This window comes from Larus michahellis, chromosome 3, assembly GCF_964199755.1.
Source record: "Larus michahellis chromosome 3, bLarMic1.1, whole genome shotgun sequence".
Lineage (NCBI taxonomy): Eukaryota > Metazoa > Chordata > Aves > Charadriiformes > Laridae > Larus > Larus michahellis.
Window position 1 is genome coordinate 64,904,971 of NC_133898.1, and position 22,151 is coordinate 64,927,121.

General features: G+C 36.9%; 1 protein-coding gene across 4 annotated transcripts in view; it reads left to right on the forward strand.

Annotated features, from left to right (window-relative positions):
- The window catches only part of TMEM181 (transmembrane protein 181), a 38,276-nt gene extending 17,531 nt beyond the window's left edge, over positions 1-20,745 (forward strand). For 3 of the 4 annotated variants that reach the window (XM_074580520.1, XM_074580518.1, XM_074580517.1), the window contains 15 exons: positions 1,347-1,402; positions 2,747-2,837; positions 3,461-3,579; positions 4,690-4,809; positions 7,462-7,542; positions 8,550-8,649; positions 9,434-9,564; positions 10,109-10,200; positions 11,236-11,293; positions 11,958-12,060; positions 12,159-12,210; positions 12,876-12,958; positions 14,076-14,165; positions 15,877-15,943; positions 16,868-17,091. In XM_074580520.1, the coding sequence (XP_074436621.1) occupies positions 1,347-1,402; positions 2,747-2,837; positions 3,461-3,579; positions 4,690-4,809; positions 7,462-7,542; positions 8,550-8,649; positions 9,434-9,564; positions 10,109-10,200; positions 11,236-11,293; positions 11,958-12,060; positions 12,159-12,210; positions 12,876-12,958; positions 14,076-14,165; positions 15,877-15,943; positions 16,868-16,946 (1,322 nt within the window). In that variant the 3' untranslated portion in view covers positions 16,947-17,091. Of the gene's footprint in view, positions 1-1,346; positions 1,403-2,746; positions 2,838-3,460; positions 3,580-4,689; positions 4,810-7,461; positions 7,543-8,549; positions 8,650-9,433; positions 9,565-10,108; positions 10,201-11,235; positions 11,294-11,957; positions 12,061-12,158; positions 12,211-12,875; positions 12,967-14,075; positions 14,166-15,876; positions 15,944-16,867 lie in introns of all 4 variants that reach the window. The other variant, XR_012586208.1, reaches the window with a different exon arrangement.
- The last annotated feature ends 1,406 nt before the right edge of the window (positions 20,746-22,151 follow it).

Below are 22,151 nucleotides of genomic sequence, written 5' to 3' on the forward strand. Positions count from 1 at the left end.
ATACCTTAGAAGGCTAAGGGGAAACTGTACCACTGTCTGCAACAACCTTTTCAGAAGATACACAGAAGATGGGGCTAGACTCTTCTCAGGGGTGCATGATGATAGGGTGAGAGGTAACAGAAACAAGTTGGAACACAAGAAATTCCAGTTAGGTATTAGGAAAGTTTTTCTTACTGTAAGGGTGGTAAAATACTGTAACAGCTTGCCCAGGGAGATTGTGGGAGTCTCTGTCCTTGGAGGTTGTCAAGATTTTGACTGGACATGGCCCTGAGCAACCCAGTCTAATTACACAAGAAGGTGGACTAGGTGGCCTCTGGAGGTCTCTTCTAACATAAATTATGACTTTATTGCTTCCCATTTACTGCATACAGAACTAGAGGTACATTGTGAGTGGATGGGTGCAGTTGATCAGTACATGTTAAGTGTGTGTGTCTGTATCCAGAATGAGTGGAGGAATGGTTGCATGAAAAGTCTGGTAGCAAGCTGAACATCTCCCACTACAATTGGCCATGAAACTCCATTGATTAAATGGATTGTCTGTTTTAGGAGAAACTGTTTATAGAACTTTGATGCAATTAAATTTATGTGACAATATAGATAATATAGCCCCAGATTTCTATAGAAAAGGAGGGGCCCAATCTGAGAACTGACTGAGAACTGTTTCTAAACAAACGTGGGTATTTTGGCTCAGACCACTGTGATGAAGATCCAGCACTAGCCAGAAAGTACTGTTATTGTGGTTGTACAAGCAAGTACACTACATGTACATAAAAAGGCATTAGCATCATACACTTAAATACAACAGGATGTGTTTGCCTTGGTACCTGAGCCTTGAGTGCAATGCATTATGGGCACTGTGCCCTATGTAAATCAGATAGTTGTTGCAGTTTGGCTATAGAAACTTTATAGTGCAATTAAATATGGTGGTTTTTTCAGGTGGTTTTTGCAGCCCTTGTTGAGCTTCAAGTTGCTGTTAACAGCAGTGCCACTGCTGCTTAGCTAGCTTTTTTGTAGCTGAGTATTTTCATGATTGCAGTGTACAGCTTAGCTTGGGAAAAATACCACGTGGTTTGTTGTAGGAGTTTAGAGTACACATGCAGGGCTTCTAACGTGGAGTTCTTGATTTATAATTTGCTTCCTATTTAATCATGCCTAGAAATACTTTGGCCAAGACACTTAAAAAAACATTCAGGCCAAGTTTATTAGTGATATTGAAGTGTCTAAGTGATTAACTCTTCAGTTTAAACATCTGAAAAGTGGGATACTAGTTACCTGCTTTGTATAGTCTTTTGAACATTTCAATCCTTCAATATTGGTTTCTTTCTTCCTTCTTATATATTCTGTAGGTCCTAATGTAATTGAAACTTCTGTAGCAAGAACTGACTTAAATAACAGCCTAAAGGTAAGAGTTAATAAATATTGATGGATTATGTGAATGGCTTTATTTGATGTCAGTAATGCTAAACATTCCCCTCCTTCCCCCAAATTATTTTAAGTACTTAGATTTTTACTGGAAAGCTTCTTGGCCACATGGTGCTTTCCAGTTTGAAATTGAACATGCAATATGGTACTACCACTGTGTTATTTCATGAGTGGCTCAGCAGCAATTTGTAGTCTGTTACTTTCATGAGCAGGTAAGGTAGAGAATTCTACGTGTTTCAGAACAGTGATTTCTGATAAAGTAACAGTTGAGTGTTGATAGGATTCCCTGGTGAGTTCACGTTGGAGATTCTTGTAGGGGGTCCAGAAATAGAAATTGAGATCATAAACTGAAAAACAATGCTCTCAGTGGCAACTAATGATAACGCTCTTGTGAGCTTCCTTTCTGTCATCTGGGAAGGAATTTTTCTTTTTCTTGTTAACTGTTCACTGTCACGTGACCAAGACATGGAATCTGGCTTCCTAACGTGAACCTTCAAGTTAATTTTCTCAAAAGTTTTCATATTTTGGTTCTCAGTTCTTGCATTTTTATTTCTGTCTAGCTGTTTGCTGTCAACCTAATAACTAAAGTAATTTTTGTGAAAGTGCTAAAAAGTTTTAGTTTTTTAGTTTTAGTTTTTTAAACTAAATTTTCTTTAAATACACTGGAATGTTTCTTTTTTTTTTTTTGTTGGTCTTTTAGTCACCTGCATATGTTTGGATTTGTGCCGTATTATGTACTGTGTATTTTTTTTTAAAAGCATATTTTTTTTTATCAAATAAGAAAAGTCTTTCCTGCATGTAGATTTTATCTGTTAATGGTATCTTCTATGCTTTTGAAATGAATGTGAGATTTTTAGGAAACCTAGTGGAAAAATAGTTGTTGTTTTCATAATTATAGTTGAAAGGTTCAAAACTGTGTAGCAGATGAGGCGTCACAAACCTGACTTTTGATGTAAAGTGCCAGAAATGACTTTTTATTTCCAGGCCAGGTCTCAGGATTTTGCATTTTGTATCCTAATGTTTTTGTTTTATTGCTGCTACTTTTATGTGCTTTAAGTAGTCATACCTTTCCTTACTTCAGAGCTGTGCAAAATACGTGTGCTGTTTAAGCAACTTTTCTGAAAGACTTACATTTGAGCTGTTTATTATACTGTCCACACAGTAGCACGTATTAAATCTATTCCCAAGAATATTGTCACAAACATAAATAACATGCCTTTCATCATTGTCACAAACATAAATAACATGCCTTTCATCATTATAGCTACAGATATATCATGTAACAGAATAAGGGCTGGTGCTAACCTTGTGGGTTTTTTTACAGCTGAAGCCATTTAATTTAAGTTCGCCACCACTGTCTACTTACAATCAGCAGCTGTGGCTGACCTGCATAGTTGAGCTGGATCAGCAAGATGGTGAGGATCTTACCTAATTCTCAGGAAACTGCTATAGCAACCTGTATATTTTGTATTGTGTATTAATTTCATCTGTCATGTACATGATCGTTTTGCTTTCTGGCTATGGTTGGTGGGTTTTCCCTCTGACACAGTTTCTCCCCCCCATGCCCTGCCTCCAGTAAAGACACAGAGAGCACTGATCTTGAGAACTGGAAGCAACAGGTGCATGGGATAAGTTTTGTTGTTTTGTTTTGGGGTTGTTTTTTTTTTTTTTTCTGTGAAAGCAGTAATATCTAGAGAATCTGTGTCTCTGTTCTTTTAATTTGGGGGGAATTAGATGTGTAGTTTGTATTGATATTAATTTTTCAATAAAATTCCCTGTAAGCATGTTAGAAATACTGTATTAGTAATTGTTAATCTGTCAAGATTCAGTACAGGGCATTTGTGACTTACTGCCTAAGTATGTTAATAAAAAGTTTTGGGTTTTTTTTATTAATATACAGGACCCCTACTTCAGTAAATTATAACTGAATAACTTCGAGTCATCTTTAGATATGTGTTTTTAAACTATACTTGGAACTCTATTTGAGATTTCATTTCTGCATGTAGCAATAGCTTAATATTCTCTCTTTTAATTACAGTGTCCCTCAAAAAGAATGTTAGTATGACAGTCAAAATACTTGGAGTGGTGAAGGATGGAAGCACACCATATGTTAATAACCAAGTTCACAATCGGACAAGATTACTCAGTTGTGCACAAGTATGTACCTGCTTAAACAAAACTCTGATGCAGTACGTTTTCTTTAAATCTCTTTGTGTGCATGTTACATTACGTTGCAAATGAGAAGAATATATCTGTTAAGCATGTCTTGGGAAAGACTCTGGAGTATAGTTTAATTTGTAATTGCAACCTAGCTAGTAATGCTGAGCAGGATACCTACTATCCGTCTTTTTCTGTTTCCTTCTATGACTTGTGTCTGTTACCCCTTAAAGACCACTCTTTCTTGTTAGAGTAGCTCTCTGCCAGCAAAGCGGTGTGTGCTGCGTAGCCACCTAAGTAGATTTATTAGCAGTGAAGCAAGGAATATTGTAGTAGAAAATTGGATATAGGGCTCCAGAGGAGAGAAGAGTTCTCCCCCAACACCTAGCAGAAAGTCTGGTTGAACTCAGCTGGCATCTGTGTTCTGAAAAAGCCAAATTTCTTACCATCTGTGAAGAAATGTTTAAGATTTTGAGTTTCTAGTATAATTTGCAATGAATTTTTTAAACTTAGAGACATCCAAAACAGCTTCTCCAAACGCCAGTCCTTTAGGAAGAGCATAGCTGAAGTTTTTTGTGATAAGCATATAGGGTGAATCATATGTTTTCTCTTTATATGTAGACACATATAAATGATATTTGCAGAAATTAATGAACAGTGTTCCATTAGATTTAATTACACACAGCCAAGAGAGCAATATGCTTGGGTTTTCTCTTTCCTTTTAACTTTTAAAAATGAGTGAGCACAAGATAGCCCCATCTCCCAGTCCGATGACCTAGAGCTTGACTGACAGTTATTCAGATCCTTCCTGGTGCTGCAAGCAGTTGCTTTCACCAGCTTAAGTGAAAAGCTAGCCTTGTTTATTGGTTCAAGCTTTGATCCTGCTGACTGACTTTATCAGTTTCTTCTGCTTTGCCTGGTATCTTTCAAGAAATTATCTGCAGGTCTTGTTTGAGTCTTACTCTGACTGATAAAGATTGGCAGGGCATATAATAAATATCATCAATATCTGACCATTTGGAAACAAATTCTCCAACCTATATTAACAGCGCGTGTTCTGGAATAAATTGAACGCCTTTACATACTATTCTTCACTGTATGTGTTCACAGAAATGCAGTGAAATCATTGTTGCTCACCTTGGCTACCTGAACTACACTCAGTACAACATATTTGTTAGCTTGGAAGATCTAAATAAGCTAACATACACCATCCAGAATATTACTTTCACAGTAAGTATAAAGTTTTATGCTAGCAAAAGAAATTCTTTAGTTACTAATGCTGTAGAAGTCTGCTTTAACTGTAATAAAAAAGTTATCTTGTTTTTGAAGATAAACATAAAGATGCATCATAATTAATTTTTCTGTCACTACTAATGTCAGAACTATTGTAGCATTTGCTGTTAATAAGGGTCTAGACCAATTTTTTTAACTCTGTAAGGAAAGATTTTTCTTTCAGAACTGCTAATGCTGTTTTCTAGACCAGATAAATTTAGTCTAATTCTTGGGAGATATTTTTAACAGTAGGCAGGCTAGACTAGAACATCCAGTTTTCTTCATTTGCTCAGAGATGTTGCCTCTCTAAAGCATGGTATCTGTTTCAGCCTTTCCAGTAGGTGTATCTGAATTAGCAAGATTTTTCGAGACTTTACAAAAGCATGGACTAGAAAGATTTAACAAACTCAAAGAAAAATGAAGATTTTTTTTTTTTTTTACTATGCTTATGAGGAAGAGAAAAATGTTTATTCAGCTAAAATAAGCGGGCTAATAAAATAATTCACTAAAATAATCCCTAGTGAAATATCTAGCTAGTTCATAGTGCTAAAGATTGCTTATAAAACAGTTTCATCATCAGTGTGTGCTGATTGGCTCCAAAAAGAACTTTAGAAACATTTGCATTGGGAGAAAATGGAACTAAACCAAACTTATAATACAGGTTACTATGATATGTTCTAGCTGTATGCAATGTTCAGAGCAGGTAGCAAGCAAAAATCTTACTGTAAAACAAAAGTGGTTTTTGTATATTAAATAAACATCCTGAATATTAATATTTGTATTATTGTAGTGCGTAAAGCACATCATTAAAAATTAGCTGTAAGGGGGGGGGGAAACCCCAAACTCACAACCCTTTTGCTTAGTTCCAGATTTCAGAAAGGACCAAGTGTTGGAGCATTTATACTTGTACAGTTTTTCATCATAAAATCATAGCATCATAGAATGGTTTGGGTTGGAAGAGACCTTGAAGATCACCTAGTTCCAACCCACTGCCATGGCCAGGGACATCTCCCGCTAGACCAGGCTGCTCAAAGCCCCATCCAGCCTGGCCTTGAACACTTCCAGGGATGGGGCCTCCACAACTTCTCTGGGCAACCTGTTCCAGTGTCTTATCACCCTCACAGTAAAGAATTTCTTCCTAATATCGAATCTAAATCTCCCCTCTTTCAGTTTAAAACCATTACCCCTCATCCTATCACTACGTTCCCTGATAAAAAAACCCTCCCTGTCTTGCCTGAGTTTCTTCCTAATATCTAAAGAATGCCTTCCTAATATCTGATCTAAATGTACCCTCTTTCAGTTTAAAAACGTTATCCCTCATCCTGTCGTTATACTCTCTCATAAAGAGTCCCTCTCCATCTTTCCTGTAGGCCCTCTTTAGGTACCTGGAAGGCTGCTATAAGGTCTCCCCAGAGCCTTCTCTTCTCCAGGCTGAACAACCCCAACTCTTTCAGCCTGTCTTCATAGGAGGGGTGCTCCAGCCCTCTGATCATCTTTGTGACCCTCCTCTGGACTCATTCCAATGGGTCCGTGTCTTTTTTATGTTGGGGTCCCAGAGCTGGACACAGTACTCCAGGTGGGGTCTCACCAGCGTGGAGTAAAAGGGGAGAATCATCTCCCTTGACCTGCTGGCCACACTTCTTTTGATGCATCCCAGGATGCATCATCTTCCAACCTAGACAATTCTATGATTCTATGCTCTTGCTTTGCATGCTGCCCTTAAGGCAGACTTGTGCACAAAACCAAAAAAACCAAAGCCCTGCTTTCCTGCAGCAACTAAAATTGTCATTTTATTTCATTATTACAATGATCTCTGGTAATGTCAGTTGAAATCATAGATTGCCTTTGTATAATGGTATTCTCTACAGGTAAGTTTCATTCTACATTTATACTTTAAGAAGACAACACAGTGGTTGACATATTTAATCCATTGAAAGGTAAAGCTTCTTGTTCACATGGGCAGAGCGTATGTTGTACCAGGGAGTTTACATTTCTAAAGTGGCTTCAAAGGAGGAGCATGCCATGTATGAGGTAAATTTTCAACAGAACAGAGTTTATGCAAACTGACAAGTTAAAATTGATATTTGTGCCCTTCCAATAATTAGAGGAGAAGGAGGAGCTTTTCCTCCTTAAAAAAAAGTTATTTATTTCTAATTAGCTCATTTATTTTTCCCTTACTGGATTTTCTTTTTTCCACTTCTCAAACAAGAAAATAAGCTTTAAGAAAACAAAACCACTACAGGAAACATGACTGTACTTTTTCAACCTCTTCATAATGAATTTATGCATCTGACCTTGGTAATAAAGACGACCATACTGAATTTACTCAATTATTGGCATTCAGACTTTGAATTAAAGTTGAATTGAAATCAATGAAGAACATCCCGTTTGTCCTAAGAAGTGCTTAAACACATGACAGCACACTGAGTATGTTACAAAATGGCAGGGTAAAAGAGAAGCAAGGATATTAGGCAGCTTTGGTTATCTTTTCATCAGTTAGTCCTATGGGTATGAACTTTTCAGTATCTGCGGAAAGTGCTAATTATTGATGTCGTATTTACCCTGTCAAAACATTGTTCATTGGGCTGTTTTTCTTCGGTTTTCTTGTAGTGGAAGACCTACAATCCAACTTTTTCCCAAGTGGAAATATGGTTCCGATTTGTCTTTGTAGTTCTTACTTTTATGGTCACGGTAAGATTTTGTTTTGTTTTCTTTCTGGAGTATATTATGTAGGTGGCTGATAACACTGCTGTGTAGTGCTGTGCTTAGTAACTTCACCCCAGGCAGCAGAGTTGAGATATCACTGAATGGTGTAAAAAAATGTTTCTAAAATACTTATGTAGTTGCTGCTTTTATATTTTTGCAAGTAGTATTGAAGGGGACATTAAGAAAATAGGATAAATGGGAAATCCTGTTTTTCTGAACTTTGATTTTGAATTGAACAGAAAGAATTTTGCTTAAACAAAGGAAATCGTGATTAGATGCTAGCAAAAATATTTTTTTTGCAATGCAGGTAGAGTCAGATATTGGAATAGGATGCCCAGAGTGTGGACTCTCCATCTGTGAAAATGAGCAAAACTCAGTTGAATATGACCTTGATGTAACTTTAAAGTCGTCACTGCCTTGAGTGTGAGGATGGGCCGAATGGCCTCCACAGGTGCCTTACAACCTAAATTATGCTACAGTTTAGATTATCTCTCCCCTCCAACCTGGTTTGGCCCTGGAAAAAAAGTGTTTGGGAAAAAACCAACAAGATAAAATCTAAAATGCAGAATTTTCAGAGTAAGGACACTAAAGCACTGAACACTTGGTCAGCATTTTTCTCACATAGATGATGTCACTCAGCAGGTAACTGTGAATGTGATATGGAATCTTTTTTTAAAAAGTGAGTTTAAGTGGAATTTGTTGGTAGTGTGTGACCAGTAATTAGGCAACATTTTTTCATACATTGTTGATTTGCATGGTATTAGTTGGTTTCCTTCCCAGTTTGCTTGAGATTAAGTAATTTGCATTGGGGTAAGCCAGAAAACTTGAAGCAGAAGTGGAAGCTAGGAGATGTGGCTCCTGTTTTACAATGTTCTCAGTGGCAAACACCTCATGAAGTTGCCTTTGCGATGTGCTGTGTTATCTCTTTACTCTGGGAAAACCATAACGGCTGTATTCCTTCCTTAAAAATTTTTGTTGTTATTGTTTTATAGTGTCTGTTTGCACATTCCCTGCGGAAATTCTCCATGAGAGATTGGGGTATTGAACAGAAATGGATGTCTATCCTCCTTCCCCTCCTGCTACTTTACAATGGTACTTGTATCCTGGAATTTTTAGAAAAGCTCATTTAAAAAAAAAAAAAAAAAAAGAAAAAAAAATGAAAAAAGAGAGCGAGAGAGTGAGAAGGCAAAATGGAATTTGGCCTTGAACTCATAAGCAGCTGTTTATAAGGCTTCAGAAAACTAATTTAAAAACAAAACAAACAGCCCTTTTTAAGTGTATCAAATTCAAGGGCATAATGAGTAGGTGGATTTCATTCTTTTCAGTCATGTGAATGTCAAGTCTGTTTGTTTAAAGCTCTGATTGGAATAGGTGGCTGCAACCATACTGAACCTTTCATATAGCAACATGTAAATGCAATTTCTGTGTTGTCTGCTAAGTCTTACTTCTTCATTTTTCAGATAATCGCACTTTAGTTAAGAATGGAGGTTACTTTTAGTCTGGTAAACCACATCAAATTCTATCACTCTCTAGCATTACCAAAATAATATTTGTCTTTCAGTCATTCTATGATAATTTTTAGGTCATCACCAAGAACAATGGTTTAGTAGAAAGTCTAATAAACCCTGAAATCTTCTAGTAATGTTGGCTACCGTTTCAGATTATTTCTACAGCACAGAAGATTGCTGCTGGAGGCACCATTTTCTTTGTAAATTACTTTAAGATAACAGCAAATTTCAATTTCATTTACTGGTGTAATTTGAAAAAATCTAGGGGTTTTTGTTCCTCTGAAGATAAATTCTGCTTTACTTATCATAATGGAAAAGACTGTGCTTTTTCCCCTCTGTTTAACTTGTTTTTTCTTATATTGTTACAGATCCATTTTTCCCCCTTTCTTTTCTGGTGAACAGCTGGTTTCCTGGAATGCTGGATGATCTATTCCAGTCACTGTTTCTGTGTGCACTGTTGTTGTTCTGGCTTTGCGTCTACCATGGTATAAGAGTACAGGTAAGGGTACAACAGTATCTACTACTTACTGAGAAGACAGTACTTGTTTTCTCAGTTCTCTCAAAAGCTGACAAAAATGTAACTATTTTTTTTTTAAAGAGAGGTATTTATTTTATTCTTAAAGTACAATGTGACACGTGAAGCTTTGGAGTTAAAAATATTTGTGGTAAAGTAGATTGTCTTGAGGCTAGCATGACTAAATGAGATAGATGGGACAATCCACTCTAAACTATTGCTAGACAGTCTTCAGAATTATGATGCCGTTATGCTTTGTTCTTGCTTAAAGGGTTTAGTTGTTGTATATGGTAGCTGCTTGTTTTTTAAACCACTTTAAAATACTGCATAAGATAAATATGAATTCTAGAGCATATTCCTATAGTTTATGTCTTTTGTAATCATCTGTGCAGGTTAAAAATACAAAAGGTGAGTCTCTTAATCTAGTCCAAGTTGAATGAAACAAAGATGATAGTTATTTTCTTGTCAAGAATGAATGAAATCTCAAATGTGGGTTCACTACTTCACCACACTATTGTTTTCTCCACAGGGGGAAAGGAAGTGCTTAACTTTCTATCTGCCCAAATTATTTATTGTTGGACTATTGTGGCTGGCCTCTGTTACATTGGGAATATGGCAAACGTAAGTAATTTAAAATTAAATGCAAAAATAACAAGCTGACAGTATTCAAGAATGAGAAGATTGTTTATAAATGAGAAGATTGTTTATAATTAGCTGTATGTGGTTTTTAATGCTCTGATTATGATATAGGAATGGAGTTCAAATTCTTACATCTTTCTGTTTTTCAAATTATGACTGATTTGAAAACAGAATTCCTCATGGACGATCTAGCAGTACATAATTTTATAAATCAGAGTGAGATCTAGAAATCACCACTTTGTCAATATGTTATGGCTCCCTACAATACTCCCTCTAGTGCTGTCTGTAGCTAGCTGTTACACAGTTGGGCCAAACTTTCTCAACTATTAAACCTGCACAGTTGGTATTGACACAATGCTCTCTCCCCTTAAAACTCAGTTCTTTTGCTTGGTTTAGTGTTTTTCTCTTTTTTTCCAAGATGTTGTGTTAACATAAAGGTGTCACTGTTCCCCACCCAGAAAACTTTCTCAGTTTTTTTATTCTCAAGTGTTTGCCTCTTATTTTATTTCTCAGAAGGAAGATACCTTCTAACCTTCTCCATGCCATTGTACATTGTTGAAAGCGGTGCAGTTGTAGGAAATACTTGTGCTAATGCTCTATCAGCAGAATTGTAGTGAGGGAAGGGCTTATACCACACTTAGTTCTTAAATATGATTCTGTCACCAAGGATAAATTTAAACACGAAATCCCTAAGACTTGTAGGAATTCACAAGATCATACATTTTCTAAAAAATAAGTGGGGAGATAAGACATGCTCACAATTGAAATTCTCCATATTCCTTGAAAATTGTGTTTGTGAAGAAGGGGGATGTCATGTAATGTAAATTGTCATGACTTCATTGGAATCAATGGCATTGCACCAATTTATACAGTCAAAATCCTTAGTTATAAACTCTGTATAGTAACTTTAAACCTTTTCTTTGTTAGAGGGTTTCTTGGTCAGTACGGCTTTTGACCTTGTCTTTTGTAATGATGTAAGTACCACTTTTTCATTTTGAATGTTTTCATCTTTTCTAGTGTTAATGAAGTACATGATCCTACATATCAATACAGGGTTGACACTGGTAATTTCCAGGTAAGTCAGAAATGTTCTCTTGCTATTAACTTGTCACGTGTAGTTAGGCAATAGAAGGAGGTGGGGATTGTTCTTCTATTAAAATCTATAACACAATTTAGGAAATAGAAAATGCCGGTCTTATTCTGGCTAAGGTACTTTTAATTTTGCTTTAAATCATGCATAGGCCATGTTGAGCTCCATCCCAATGAGAAGAGTAATTATCTTGCAAATCTTGAGACTCAACACCACAACTTTAGTCACAGACTCATGACTGTTGGGATTGAAAGAAATTTTTTTAAGCCTCTTAAGTCAGTTTTGTACATCTTTACTCCTGCCAAGATCCTCTGTCCTATTAAATGTCAGACTTTTTTTGTTTTAAAGGAAGATCTGATTTATATGGGTCCTCGTATTGTTCTCAGGAGCTGTGTTTTTAGAAAATCATTGAGATTCAGCTCACTGTGAACTCAGTGAACAAAATGATGACTCCTATTAAACATCCTTTCTTTACATTCCCCTACCTTGATGTATAGCCATCCTCATTTTGTGCTTCCTTTCATGAGCCTGCTTTCCCTGAATAAATGGACCATTCTATGTTGTGCTTTGGGAAATAATGATTTCTATTGAGGGAAGAAGAAATAGACCAAATCTTGTTAAATAATAAAAACTAACACTCTTCTTCTAGGGAATGAAAATCTTCTTCCTTGTGGTGGCAACCACCTACATTCTCTACCTTTTGTTCCTGATAGTGAGGGCATGTTCAGAACTTCGTAACATGCCTTATGTTGGTAAGGATTATTTCTTTTGATTCTTCCCCAAACAGGCTTGCCTTCTCCTAGATGCAGGTGGAAGTTTGCTAATAACAACTTTTCTCAATCTTTTTCAGATCTCAGGTTAAAATTCTTGACTGCATTAACCTTTGTAGTGCTTGTCATTAGGTAAGGCTTTTCAAAGTCTGTTTCTCAGTATTGTAACTTTATAACCTTTTTTTCAGGGCTTTGTTTATTTTGTATTATTTTGTTGATAATAAAATTGTCAGTAAAACTGAGGAACGTCTTTTGATATGATTTTTATGGCAAGCATTTCTTAATTTTTTTAATCCTTCTTGAGGCTTTTAGAGCTAACTTTATATTATTTCCATTACCACAGCAATACACTGCAAGATTTAGAGGTTCACATAGCAGAGATGTTTTCTGTACTGCTGAGTGGTCTCCAGTGCATCGTTCACCTCTTTTGTAGCTTTGTAAGCTTCACTTAGCCAAAGCAGAAGTTTAGAATTACTTTCTTAGATTATTGTTAGTATCTGTCTCCCCCACTCCAATCAGTTATTTCACATTACTGTTGACTCTTGTATTGCCTGTAGTGGGTGAAATCTGAGGGAAAGAGACCATGGGGGAGGGAGGTCTGCTTTGCTCAGTTGACTGCTGACTTTTAATAACAAAAGAGTCATTCTTAATTTAGAACTATGAAAGCAAATGTGTCTTAAAATAAATGGTCAGTATGTTAAAATAATTGTTTTCTCATTTACTGTTCTATCAGCTACCATTTCAATTTTGTGGTTTAAAGACACAGTACATTTACATGCTTTAACTTTTTTCCGCAGCATTGTTATACTCTACCTACGCTTTGGAGCACAAGTTCTACAGGACAACTTTGTTGCTGAGCTGTCAACTCATTATCAGAATTATATCCTTGTGTTATGATAGTGCTCAACTAAGAATATTAATCTGTTTTCATGCAGAAGCTACTTAAAAGTCATGTACCTAAGAACTGAGACCTTTGACTTCTAGGTGGGCTTTTGAAGTTCAGTCCATTTTGATCGAGGTTTCATGTCAGCATTTTGTAATGGCTGTTTGTAAAGATTGTGAGCTGAGACAGTTTCAGTCTAATTTGTTTACATCACACAAATCACAACTGCATTTGATATTCTTCAAAAGGAATGAAGGCGTAGCTATGCATGCATTCAAGTAATTTTAACAAGTTATTGTGACAAATTTGGGTGTGTTTGCTGCATGAATTCAATTTGCTATATACCTGTCAGTTGGCATGGGGCGTACCAAAACATATGAGAAATTAATAGCTTAGAAGTCACTGAAAATGCATTTGCGTAGTGGTCCAAGTCTACGCGTGGAAGAGGTAATAGCAGAGAATTTAAGTGGCTTGAGAGAGACTATTTCTGATGTCTGTTGGCAACAGGATTACAAACTGTATTTCTGGACCTGAACCATGAGATCCTAGTTCATTCTGCTTTCTGAAAGTGCCTCTGTGATTGCAACTGCTCCGGTTACTGATAAGCGTAGATACGTGTTGGGAGCTAGTAGAAAACAACATGTAAAGCCTTTAGTATTTTCCCAAAATGATCGCAAGAAGCCATCTCAAGTGTTCTATCTATAGATAGTCCTTTCTCCTTCCTTCTCAATCGCTGTGCCAAGGAAGAATTTTTTGAAAAATAAACAAAACAACCCCACCTGAACATCCCCCTACTCAGCTTTCTTTTGCTGTTGAAGGCAGAACTATTCGATTTACCGTGCACTGCACCACTCAAGAGTAAACGTTATCTCAGCAAATGTTACTTGTGTTAAAGCTAAAGCTTTGTCTTCAGTGGGAGCTTTACCTTTAAATAGATTGAGTACATTCATTGTCATTGAATTTAAAAGATGCAGTTTTGTATAGCCATTCATGCTCTCAGACTTTAGTAATGTAAGCATTCTTTCCATTGAAACAGCTTATGTATGGTTTGGGTCTCATATCCAAAGTTACAATGTGCGGAGCTATATTGAGCAATATCCTTGACACTTACTACCAGCAGAATTCTTATCATTTTACGGTTTATTGAACTTTTATCTCTACACGTTAGCTTTCGTGTATTCCCCCTCAAAGAATGCACTGTATGGTAAGTATAAGCAATTGTCTGGCAAACTCAGATGACAAGAGCTGTCATTTTAGCAGATGCTGTGTAACATCTTTGTATTTCAGTTGTTTCTTTACTGTTTCAATTTGCTTTGAGTTAACATAAGCAGAAGCTGCACTGCAACCCTATGATTCTATGATTCTATGATTCCTGCGCAAATTAGTATTGGAAATATGAAGAAACGCATAAAATGTATACAGCTAATCAGTTGGACTTGAATTCTTGGAATGCACTTAGGTCAAGCTTATAGTCAATAGGATGTGTGCATATAATGCACTAACTTTTGCACTGCCTCACAGACAGTCCTTAAGGAGCAGCAATACTTCATCTGTATTCTAACAATAAAGTTAGTATCTTGGCATGCTGGCAAAGTGGACTCTGAAATAGGTAACATGCTTTTGGAAAAGTAGGAGTGAAGCTGATCTCTAATGTGGGGAAATTTTGGGGAACTTGCTATGGGGAGACGTCTGCACAGAGCCCACGTAAAGAGAGATAAAGGATTTAATCAGTGGCACTTCTGTTTTTGCATTCCTATGTAGAGAGTGTAATCTGACTCACATGATGATTATAAAGCTTTATCCCTCTCTAACAGATAATCTGTTAGAGAGTTTACAGAGTCTGTAAAATAGATTTTTATACTGAGTGCATTCTCCACTGTAAGCGTTGAGTATAAATATAGAACCATAGAACAGTTCAAGTTGGAAGGAACCTGGAAAGATCATCTGGTCCAACCTTTTATGGGAAAGAGAGCCTTGATGAGATTATCTAACACCCTGCCCAATCACGTCTTGTATGCTGAGAGATATGCAGGGAGAAGGCGCTAAATAGTGGAGCTGATCCTATTGCTAAACTTTTTAGAGTAGAGATGGATGGAACTGTTAGAGAAAAATGCTATTTTTCCATTAAGACAGACAGGAGAAATGGCTGGGTAAGGATAAAGTTAAAAACTTGCTGTTGGGTTGCAAGAAGTATTAGTTTATAGAAGGCAGAAGGTAAAAAGCTGCCAGGGAAAAGGTGTTTATAGCAAATTCCTGCATTGCATTGAATTTTACTTGCATATAATTATGAACTGCAGCTAAGCAGCACAGATTATGCAGGAAATGAAGGCCTTAAAACAAGGTAGAGGGAATTGTCTTAAATAGCCAATGGAAAGTACGTGCTTCCTTTCATCTCATCATAAAGGCACGAGTGCTTCCTCCGTCTATTACAAGGATGAAAAATAACTGGCTACTCATGGGCTTGCGTACAAGGGATTACAACTTCAGTGTATTTTTTTTGTAGTTTAGAAATAACCAAGAAGTTAATGACATCTCTGCTTTTAAATGCATATGAACTTTTGAATAATGATTAAAAATAATGAAGTCTGTCTTAATAACTCTTATGTGCAGGTTGAAATAATATGACATGGGAAACTGCACAAGGGAGGAAATACACTTATACAACATGGAGAATATCTATCTAAAAATAAGATTAGATAGTTATGTCATCTCCTTAACTCTTAAGAATATCATGATGTTTTGTCTAAAGGCTAAAAGAATTTAAAGGAGAGAATTCTTGTTTGGATACATTTTTGTTGAATTGTAGTAGTGACTGTCTTGGAAGTTGTCAAGTCTGTTGCTTCAGTATTGGATTACAGGTACAGCCAAATCTCTGTATTTAATGCGCTAAATTAACCCTTATTTGTATTTTCCAGAATCACAGTTGAAAGACAATCCTGCTTTTTCTATGCTGAATGATTCAGATGATGATGTGATTTATGGGTAAGATTTTAAAATACCTATGGAGAGTTATTTTTGGTGTGTTATTTTTGTAATGTTCTTTATTCATTAAATAAGTGAAGGCTTTGTAGGTTGCTAGTGAAAGTATTCTGCCTAAAGAACAGAAACATAACCTTGTTCTGAAACACAAATGCAATGAGAATGCATGTTATTTTGGTTTTCCTTTTTTTGGTTACTAAAAGGGATTGCCACGGCACTGATACAAACAGGTAAGTATTGGGATGCTGGCAGGTCATGAGGGCAGCAAGAGATGTGAAAGGAAAGGCCTTCCTTTTAAACTGGGAAGGGCTGCAGGAGCCAGGTGAAGTTCGCAAAGAGGCAGCTCGTGTGTAAATGGTTTAGGGAAGAATGGCTCTTCTTTGGTGTCCATCACTTAATGAAATAAGAATAATCGAATCTAGCAAAACTTCCTGGACTTCTGTGAGTTTATGTGATATGAGAATTACAGTAGCACTGAAAACTGATCCCGATCAGATTTCTCTGTATAGACACCGAACAAGCTCATTTTCTGCCCTTGATGTTTTCACCTCTTACCAAGGTCACTGAAGTGGTTGGAACAGTGAGGATGGGGTTAATGCTGCAGTAACCTGAACACATTTGTGCTAGACTAGCTATAGGCGTTGTCTGAGATAGCTTGCCTTTGTTCAGTTAGATGAGTAGTAATAGTACCAGCTTGCTCCTACAAGAATCCTTGCAAAGAGTGGCTTTTAGTTACTGGAATAACTTTTATTATGCATCGTCCTTCGGAGAGAATTCAATATATTGTTTGTATCTCCAACAAGGAAGGCAAACAGATACCATACCAGCTTCTTACCCAAATGACTATTTGATGCCTCAGTGTAGTTTATTTTGGACTTCCTGTCTGAACACCGTATTCAGAGTTTTTAACAAGTATCTGTTTCACAGGAGTGACTATGAAGAAATGCCACTTCAGAATGGCCAAGCTATTAGAGCCAAGTATAAAGAGGAATCGGACAGTGATTGATTTTGATGTAGACAGACTTGTTCAGCTGGAGTTAAACCAATCCTGAAGTTTTCCTAGATGGACAACTTCTTTGGCTTCCTTACTCTGCTGTCATCTGAACACCGACTCCGAGGAAGGACATTCTGTTTCTGTTTACAAAGTTAAAACTGAAAAAAATAATGCTTGAAAAAGTTGTGGTGAAAACTTCAGAAACCAAAATATTTACACATCTTATAAAATGCCAGATAGAAGGATGTCTATGGACTAAAATCTTTAAGTCTATTTCCATTTAGAAGTGTCGCTGATTATATGCTGATTTTAAAATTGCTTCCTTGCTGCTTGGGGTTTTTTTGAGGATTATGTACAGCATCCTGTCATTCATCTGTTGCGTTTGTGTTAGCTCCTTTGTATATTGTCCACTGCTGTACGAAGTGCCTCATTTCCCTTTCAATTTTCTACCTTAGTCTTTTGAGCTGGAGGCAGGGAATGAAGTGGTTTACAGTTTTCTCTCGTTTTTTTTTAATACAAGAAAACACAAGCTTTCCATTCTTCGTTTGAAGAAGTGATATAGACTTAAGACCAATTTTTAAATTCATTTAAATGAGTTTACCAAATTTGTAAGTGTGAGATACGTGCAAATAGTCAACTTCTAGTGAGCCAAAATAGGTCAGTGGTGCAAAATTATCTGTATAATGTATGTTTCATAACATGCTTTACCGCTGCAACAGAAGTGTTTCTTTTGGTTTCTGTTTTGTTTTTTCAAATAGGCCTTTCAATAGAAATATTTAGGCAGTAACAAATCTCAGAAGGAAGTAAGTATTCTTTTTTCTGGGTTTTTTGTATACTGGAGGAGATTGTTACAGAGAATACAGTACGAAAGTTTCATAGACAATTTCAAATTTCCAAACATTTCATTTTTAGAGGCTTTTTCTACCAGAATTTTTCTGTAAGTTTTATTAGTAGATAGTTAATCTACATCCTAGGAACAATTGTGGTTGCTCTCATATTGAACATGCATGAGAGTTGGCTTTTGGGCATGTTCTGTGCATAGTTCAACTTCTTTGTCATACCACAGTTGCCACCTGTACTGATCGGAACTTTTACTAGTCCATTTAGTGATTATCTGTGTTCCAGTCTGTGCCGGAATGGAGTTATATGGGAATTAAGTATTCCTAATACAGTGCTGCTGCTTCTCTATTTAAAAGTTGGTTTTCTCCTACACCATTATTCAGTTCTTTATTTAAGTGGATGCTGTTTGTTTCTAACTACTTTTATTTTCAGGTACTTGACCTGTCTGAAAGTATCCTTTTTTCATGGATTCATAACTGTGATTTATCTTGTAAAATTTCTCTGCCCTGCTGCAGAAGAAAAGACTCTCAAAAGTACTGTTAACGTATTAGAAAATGGTGCTGGCTTATGCTAAGGAATTGTACTCGTCATTCAAGTAGTTTAAGCAGAAGAGTGCAATGAAGCCCTACTAGATTTGCTGAAATCGTATTGAGGAAAAAGTAGATTTGTTCCGCTTTGATGCCACAACTGCTCTAGACCATTCCAATTACAATAACCTCTCCTGGTAGCTGTTCCAAGATCATGAAGGGGAGACTTCCCAGGATAGCAGTTTGCTAAGAGAGGATCAAAGGAACTGCTTCATGTGGTTGCATCCTTTCTGTCATGGCATAGTTCAGATTAAATGGTTAAATCAGTGCCCTGCTAAAGACAAGTGTGGTAAGATACTCTGTGTGTGGGAGGGAGAAAACTTTGTAAAACTATGTAGAGCTGTGACATTTTTTGAGGGTATTTGAAATTTACAACTTTCTGTACCAGGGATCATGTATTTGTTAGGAGCCAAAGCACTATTGTATGGCTAAAGCAAGGAAACTGCTGGGGGGGGGGGGCGGGGAGAGGAAGGTTTTTTTCCTTTAATTTCTTAATTAATTGGTGTCTGTTTAGAAGACCATATAGGAAAACACTAAAGAAGTATTTTGAGTTAGTGGTGGCTTTTTTTTTTCCCCAGTGAACTGTAGTAAACTGTACCTTCAGCACTTCCTTTTAGAGTTTTATTTTAACAAGTATGGGAAATACCTTTGCATCCTAAAAAAGGAGAGCCCATCCTTGTTTTTACTATGAGGCTTACAGCTGTTTGAATTTGCGAAGTCAGACTTGGGAACCAACTACGCATCCTTTGTACTCCCCAAATCCTTTTGACTTTCATTGGAGTAATAGTGGGTGCAGGAATTAGGTCTTCAGAATTTGATATTTACGTGATTCTTACATATTCAGATCTTTTTGGCTCTGATACTCTTTATTTCTGATCTAAATTGTTCTGAAGAGATAAAATGTTTGATTTGACCAATGTGCAAAGTATACTAATGTTTCTTACAGTCTGAACTGGTTGTTACAGTTAACCCTGAAATACAGTGTCATGCTCTGGGATTTCAGTGACTAAAGAAAATATTTTTAATCTAACTTTGATTGTCGTGATGTAGGAAAGTTAATGCAAACAAAACGGCAAGTGAAATGGGCTGGGAACAGCTTAAGAAAAAAATCATCACCTCAAATAGAAATAGGAAAGCCAAGAATGGGAAATGTGTACTTAAAATAAGTATCTTACTAAGAAAATTGTGAGAAAATAGTTTCTTTGTTAATTTTTAGAGATTATATTTAAGCAACGTTTGCCATGTAAAATAGTTTTGTGTTGCAGAAGTGCTGGAGTGTAATGATAAGCTTGGCTGAAGCACTGTGGCATCAATTTCAATATACAGAAAAAGACAAAAGCAGTGAAGCAGATGAAGAAATCATTTTGCTAGCAAGAAATCTCATTTTCATTCCTCTTATTTCCACAACTGGAAAGCAGAGACAATATTTGAGGAATATTACAATACGGATTGTAAACAGCTTGGGAGTAGGTGGCATAAATTCACCTCTGAGTAAAGTTTTGTAACCTAAGGGTAAAACAGAAGAGATCTGGATAAGAAACTAGCTGGCTTTCCTTTCCTTACTGCTACAGTAATTAAATATTCCCATCACTAGTGGGACTGTATAAAATAAGCATGCAAAAAGGCCCCACAACATAGTGTTCCTGCTCTAAAGGGGATGCCATCTGTTAAATAACTGCGACTTCCATGTACACAATGATCAAGAGGGACTTTTGAGAAATCAATAATCATTGAGTGGGAGCCATTCATGGCAACCATTTTCTGTAGTATTTGCTTTAGAAATACAGTTGGAGTTGTCTGCGAACTTTCCTAGGACTGGCAAAGAATAGGAAGCATAAGGCTTAACCACTGGTAGGGAACAGCGAGTGCAACCAGCCCGTGGCATTAATACTGGGGAAAATGGGAGGACGGATCCAGCTAGGAAAGACTTTGATGCGTTGTCTTTCTCTGAGCCAAAAGACAACTTTGTAACCGTAGTCACCTATTTTTCCCCCATTTCCTTTTGCCAGTAATAACCTTTGCATCACTGTAAAATTTTTTTTAGAAGTTTGTAAATATGTAAAATGAAAATATGGAAAAAATGTGTACCAAAATGGTATAAAAATGTGTAAGATAAGTGCTCTGTTTAATGAGAAGCTGTAATTAAGTGCTGCTTTGAGAAAAGTGTGCATGAGGATGTGTTGAATATTCTATGTGTCTAGAAGTTGTGTTAATGACAGCAAATTATCCATTTATGTTGGAAAACTTCATGCTAATATGGAATATGAAGGAAAAAACAATATTTTACTTCAAGCAAAAGTTGGGTATTGAGTTTCTTGGAAGACTTAATGTGCATAATCATTGTTAAATATGTTCATAATAAAGTTTTATATCTTTATATTGTATCTTGGTTTTATTTTCCTTCTAGCGAATGACTAACTGTACTATTTTCATAACTTACCCGTGTATTTTCTTATGCGTATTTAAACTTGATTACTTGCACAAGGATGGGATCCAGGAGGCTCTGTCAGCACAGGTTAACCAGGGAATTACGATGTGGGCTGGGTTTTTTTGCTTACCCTGCCTGGGCTTGGAGGAGGAAAACCGTGTTGCTAATTTTCCTAAGAAGTAGGCTAGCCAGTTTACAACGGGGAACTGGTGTTCTCAAATGGCATCGCAGTGGCTATGCAAAGCCCGCTGTGCTCATGCTGGCAGTAGGACTTCCCCTGGTGAATGCCAGTGGCAGCTGCCTTTCTGCCAAAGGTGCTGCTTCACCGTAGCTGACAGCAGAAATGGACAGGAAGGCGGAGGGGTGAAGCCTTGCCTAGCACAGGGTTTTCTCCAGTCTGGTTGGACACGCTAAGTGGAGGAGTTATCCCAGCGAGCACCCCCAGGCACCTAGCACTATGAAAAACAAATCCTCTACTGTCACTTCGTTTTTCAGTAGTACGTCCTTCCTGATCGTGCAAACATAACTGTTGCATCAGCAGTCGTCTCATTCTAAACAGCTTTAGTTCAGAGACAGATTCTGAAAACATTTGAGAGGGCTTCCTAAACACAAGCAAATGCAGGTCGTTCTGACTTACTCTCCTCCAGGAATACTCTCCCCTACTTGCTTTGTAAGTAATTTTTTCAACTTCACTGGCCGGGAGCTACTGCTTACAGAAGCAGCACAGCTGTTCACAGAGGTAGTCTGAAATTCATAGCATGCTCCCATTTCTTTAATTAGCTGAAAAAGAAAACCTTATCCAAGCCTATGCTGAAAACTTGCTTTACTTGTTATTGCTCTGCAACTTTAGAGCCAGGAGACTTTACTCACGTGCTACTTAGCGATGTCACCTTGATGCAGTCTTTTGCCCCTTTCAGAAAGGATCATGTTTCACCAACTATCAGAACTCATCACGCTCGCTATCAGCAAAAGCAATGTAGAAGGTAGCAGGTAAGTTCAAGACCTACTTAACCCAGGTAACTGGCTGCATTCTCTGCATTCTATTACTATGCAAATAATTTTCACATTCTAGAATGCAAAAAACTTATCTGTCTTCGTTCAGGGAAGATAGTTATTTCTGTTACCATTCCATGCCCTAAATACCATACAATAAGATTAAACACGTCCCAAAAATGCATCCAAATTACTTTCTGATAAGCATCATCTCATTTTCTTGCAATTTTGTAGTGACTTTGGCAAAATTATGGAAGTGCTTCATCTTCTGCTATGTACCTCAACTACCTTGAAGAGAATTAAAAGAATTGGAACTTTATTTTTTTTTTAGTAACAGGAGAGTTAAGTTTAAATGAGTCACACCAATGG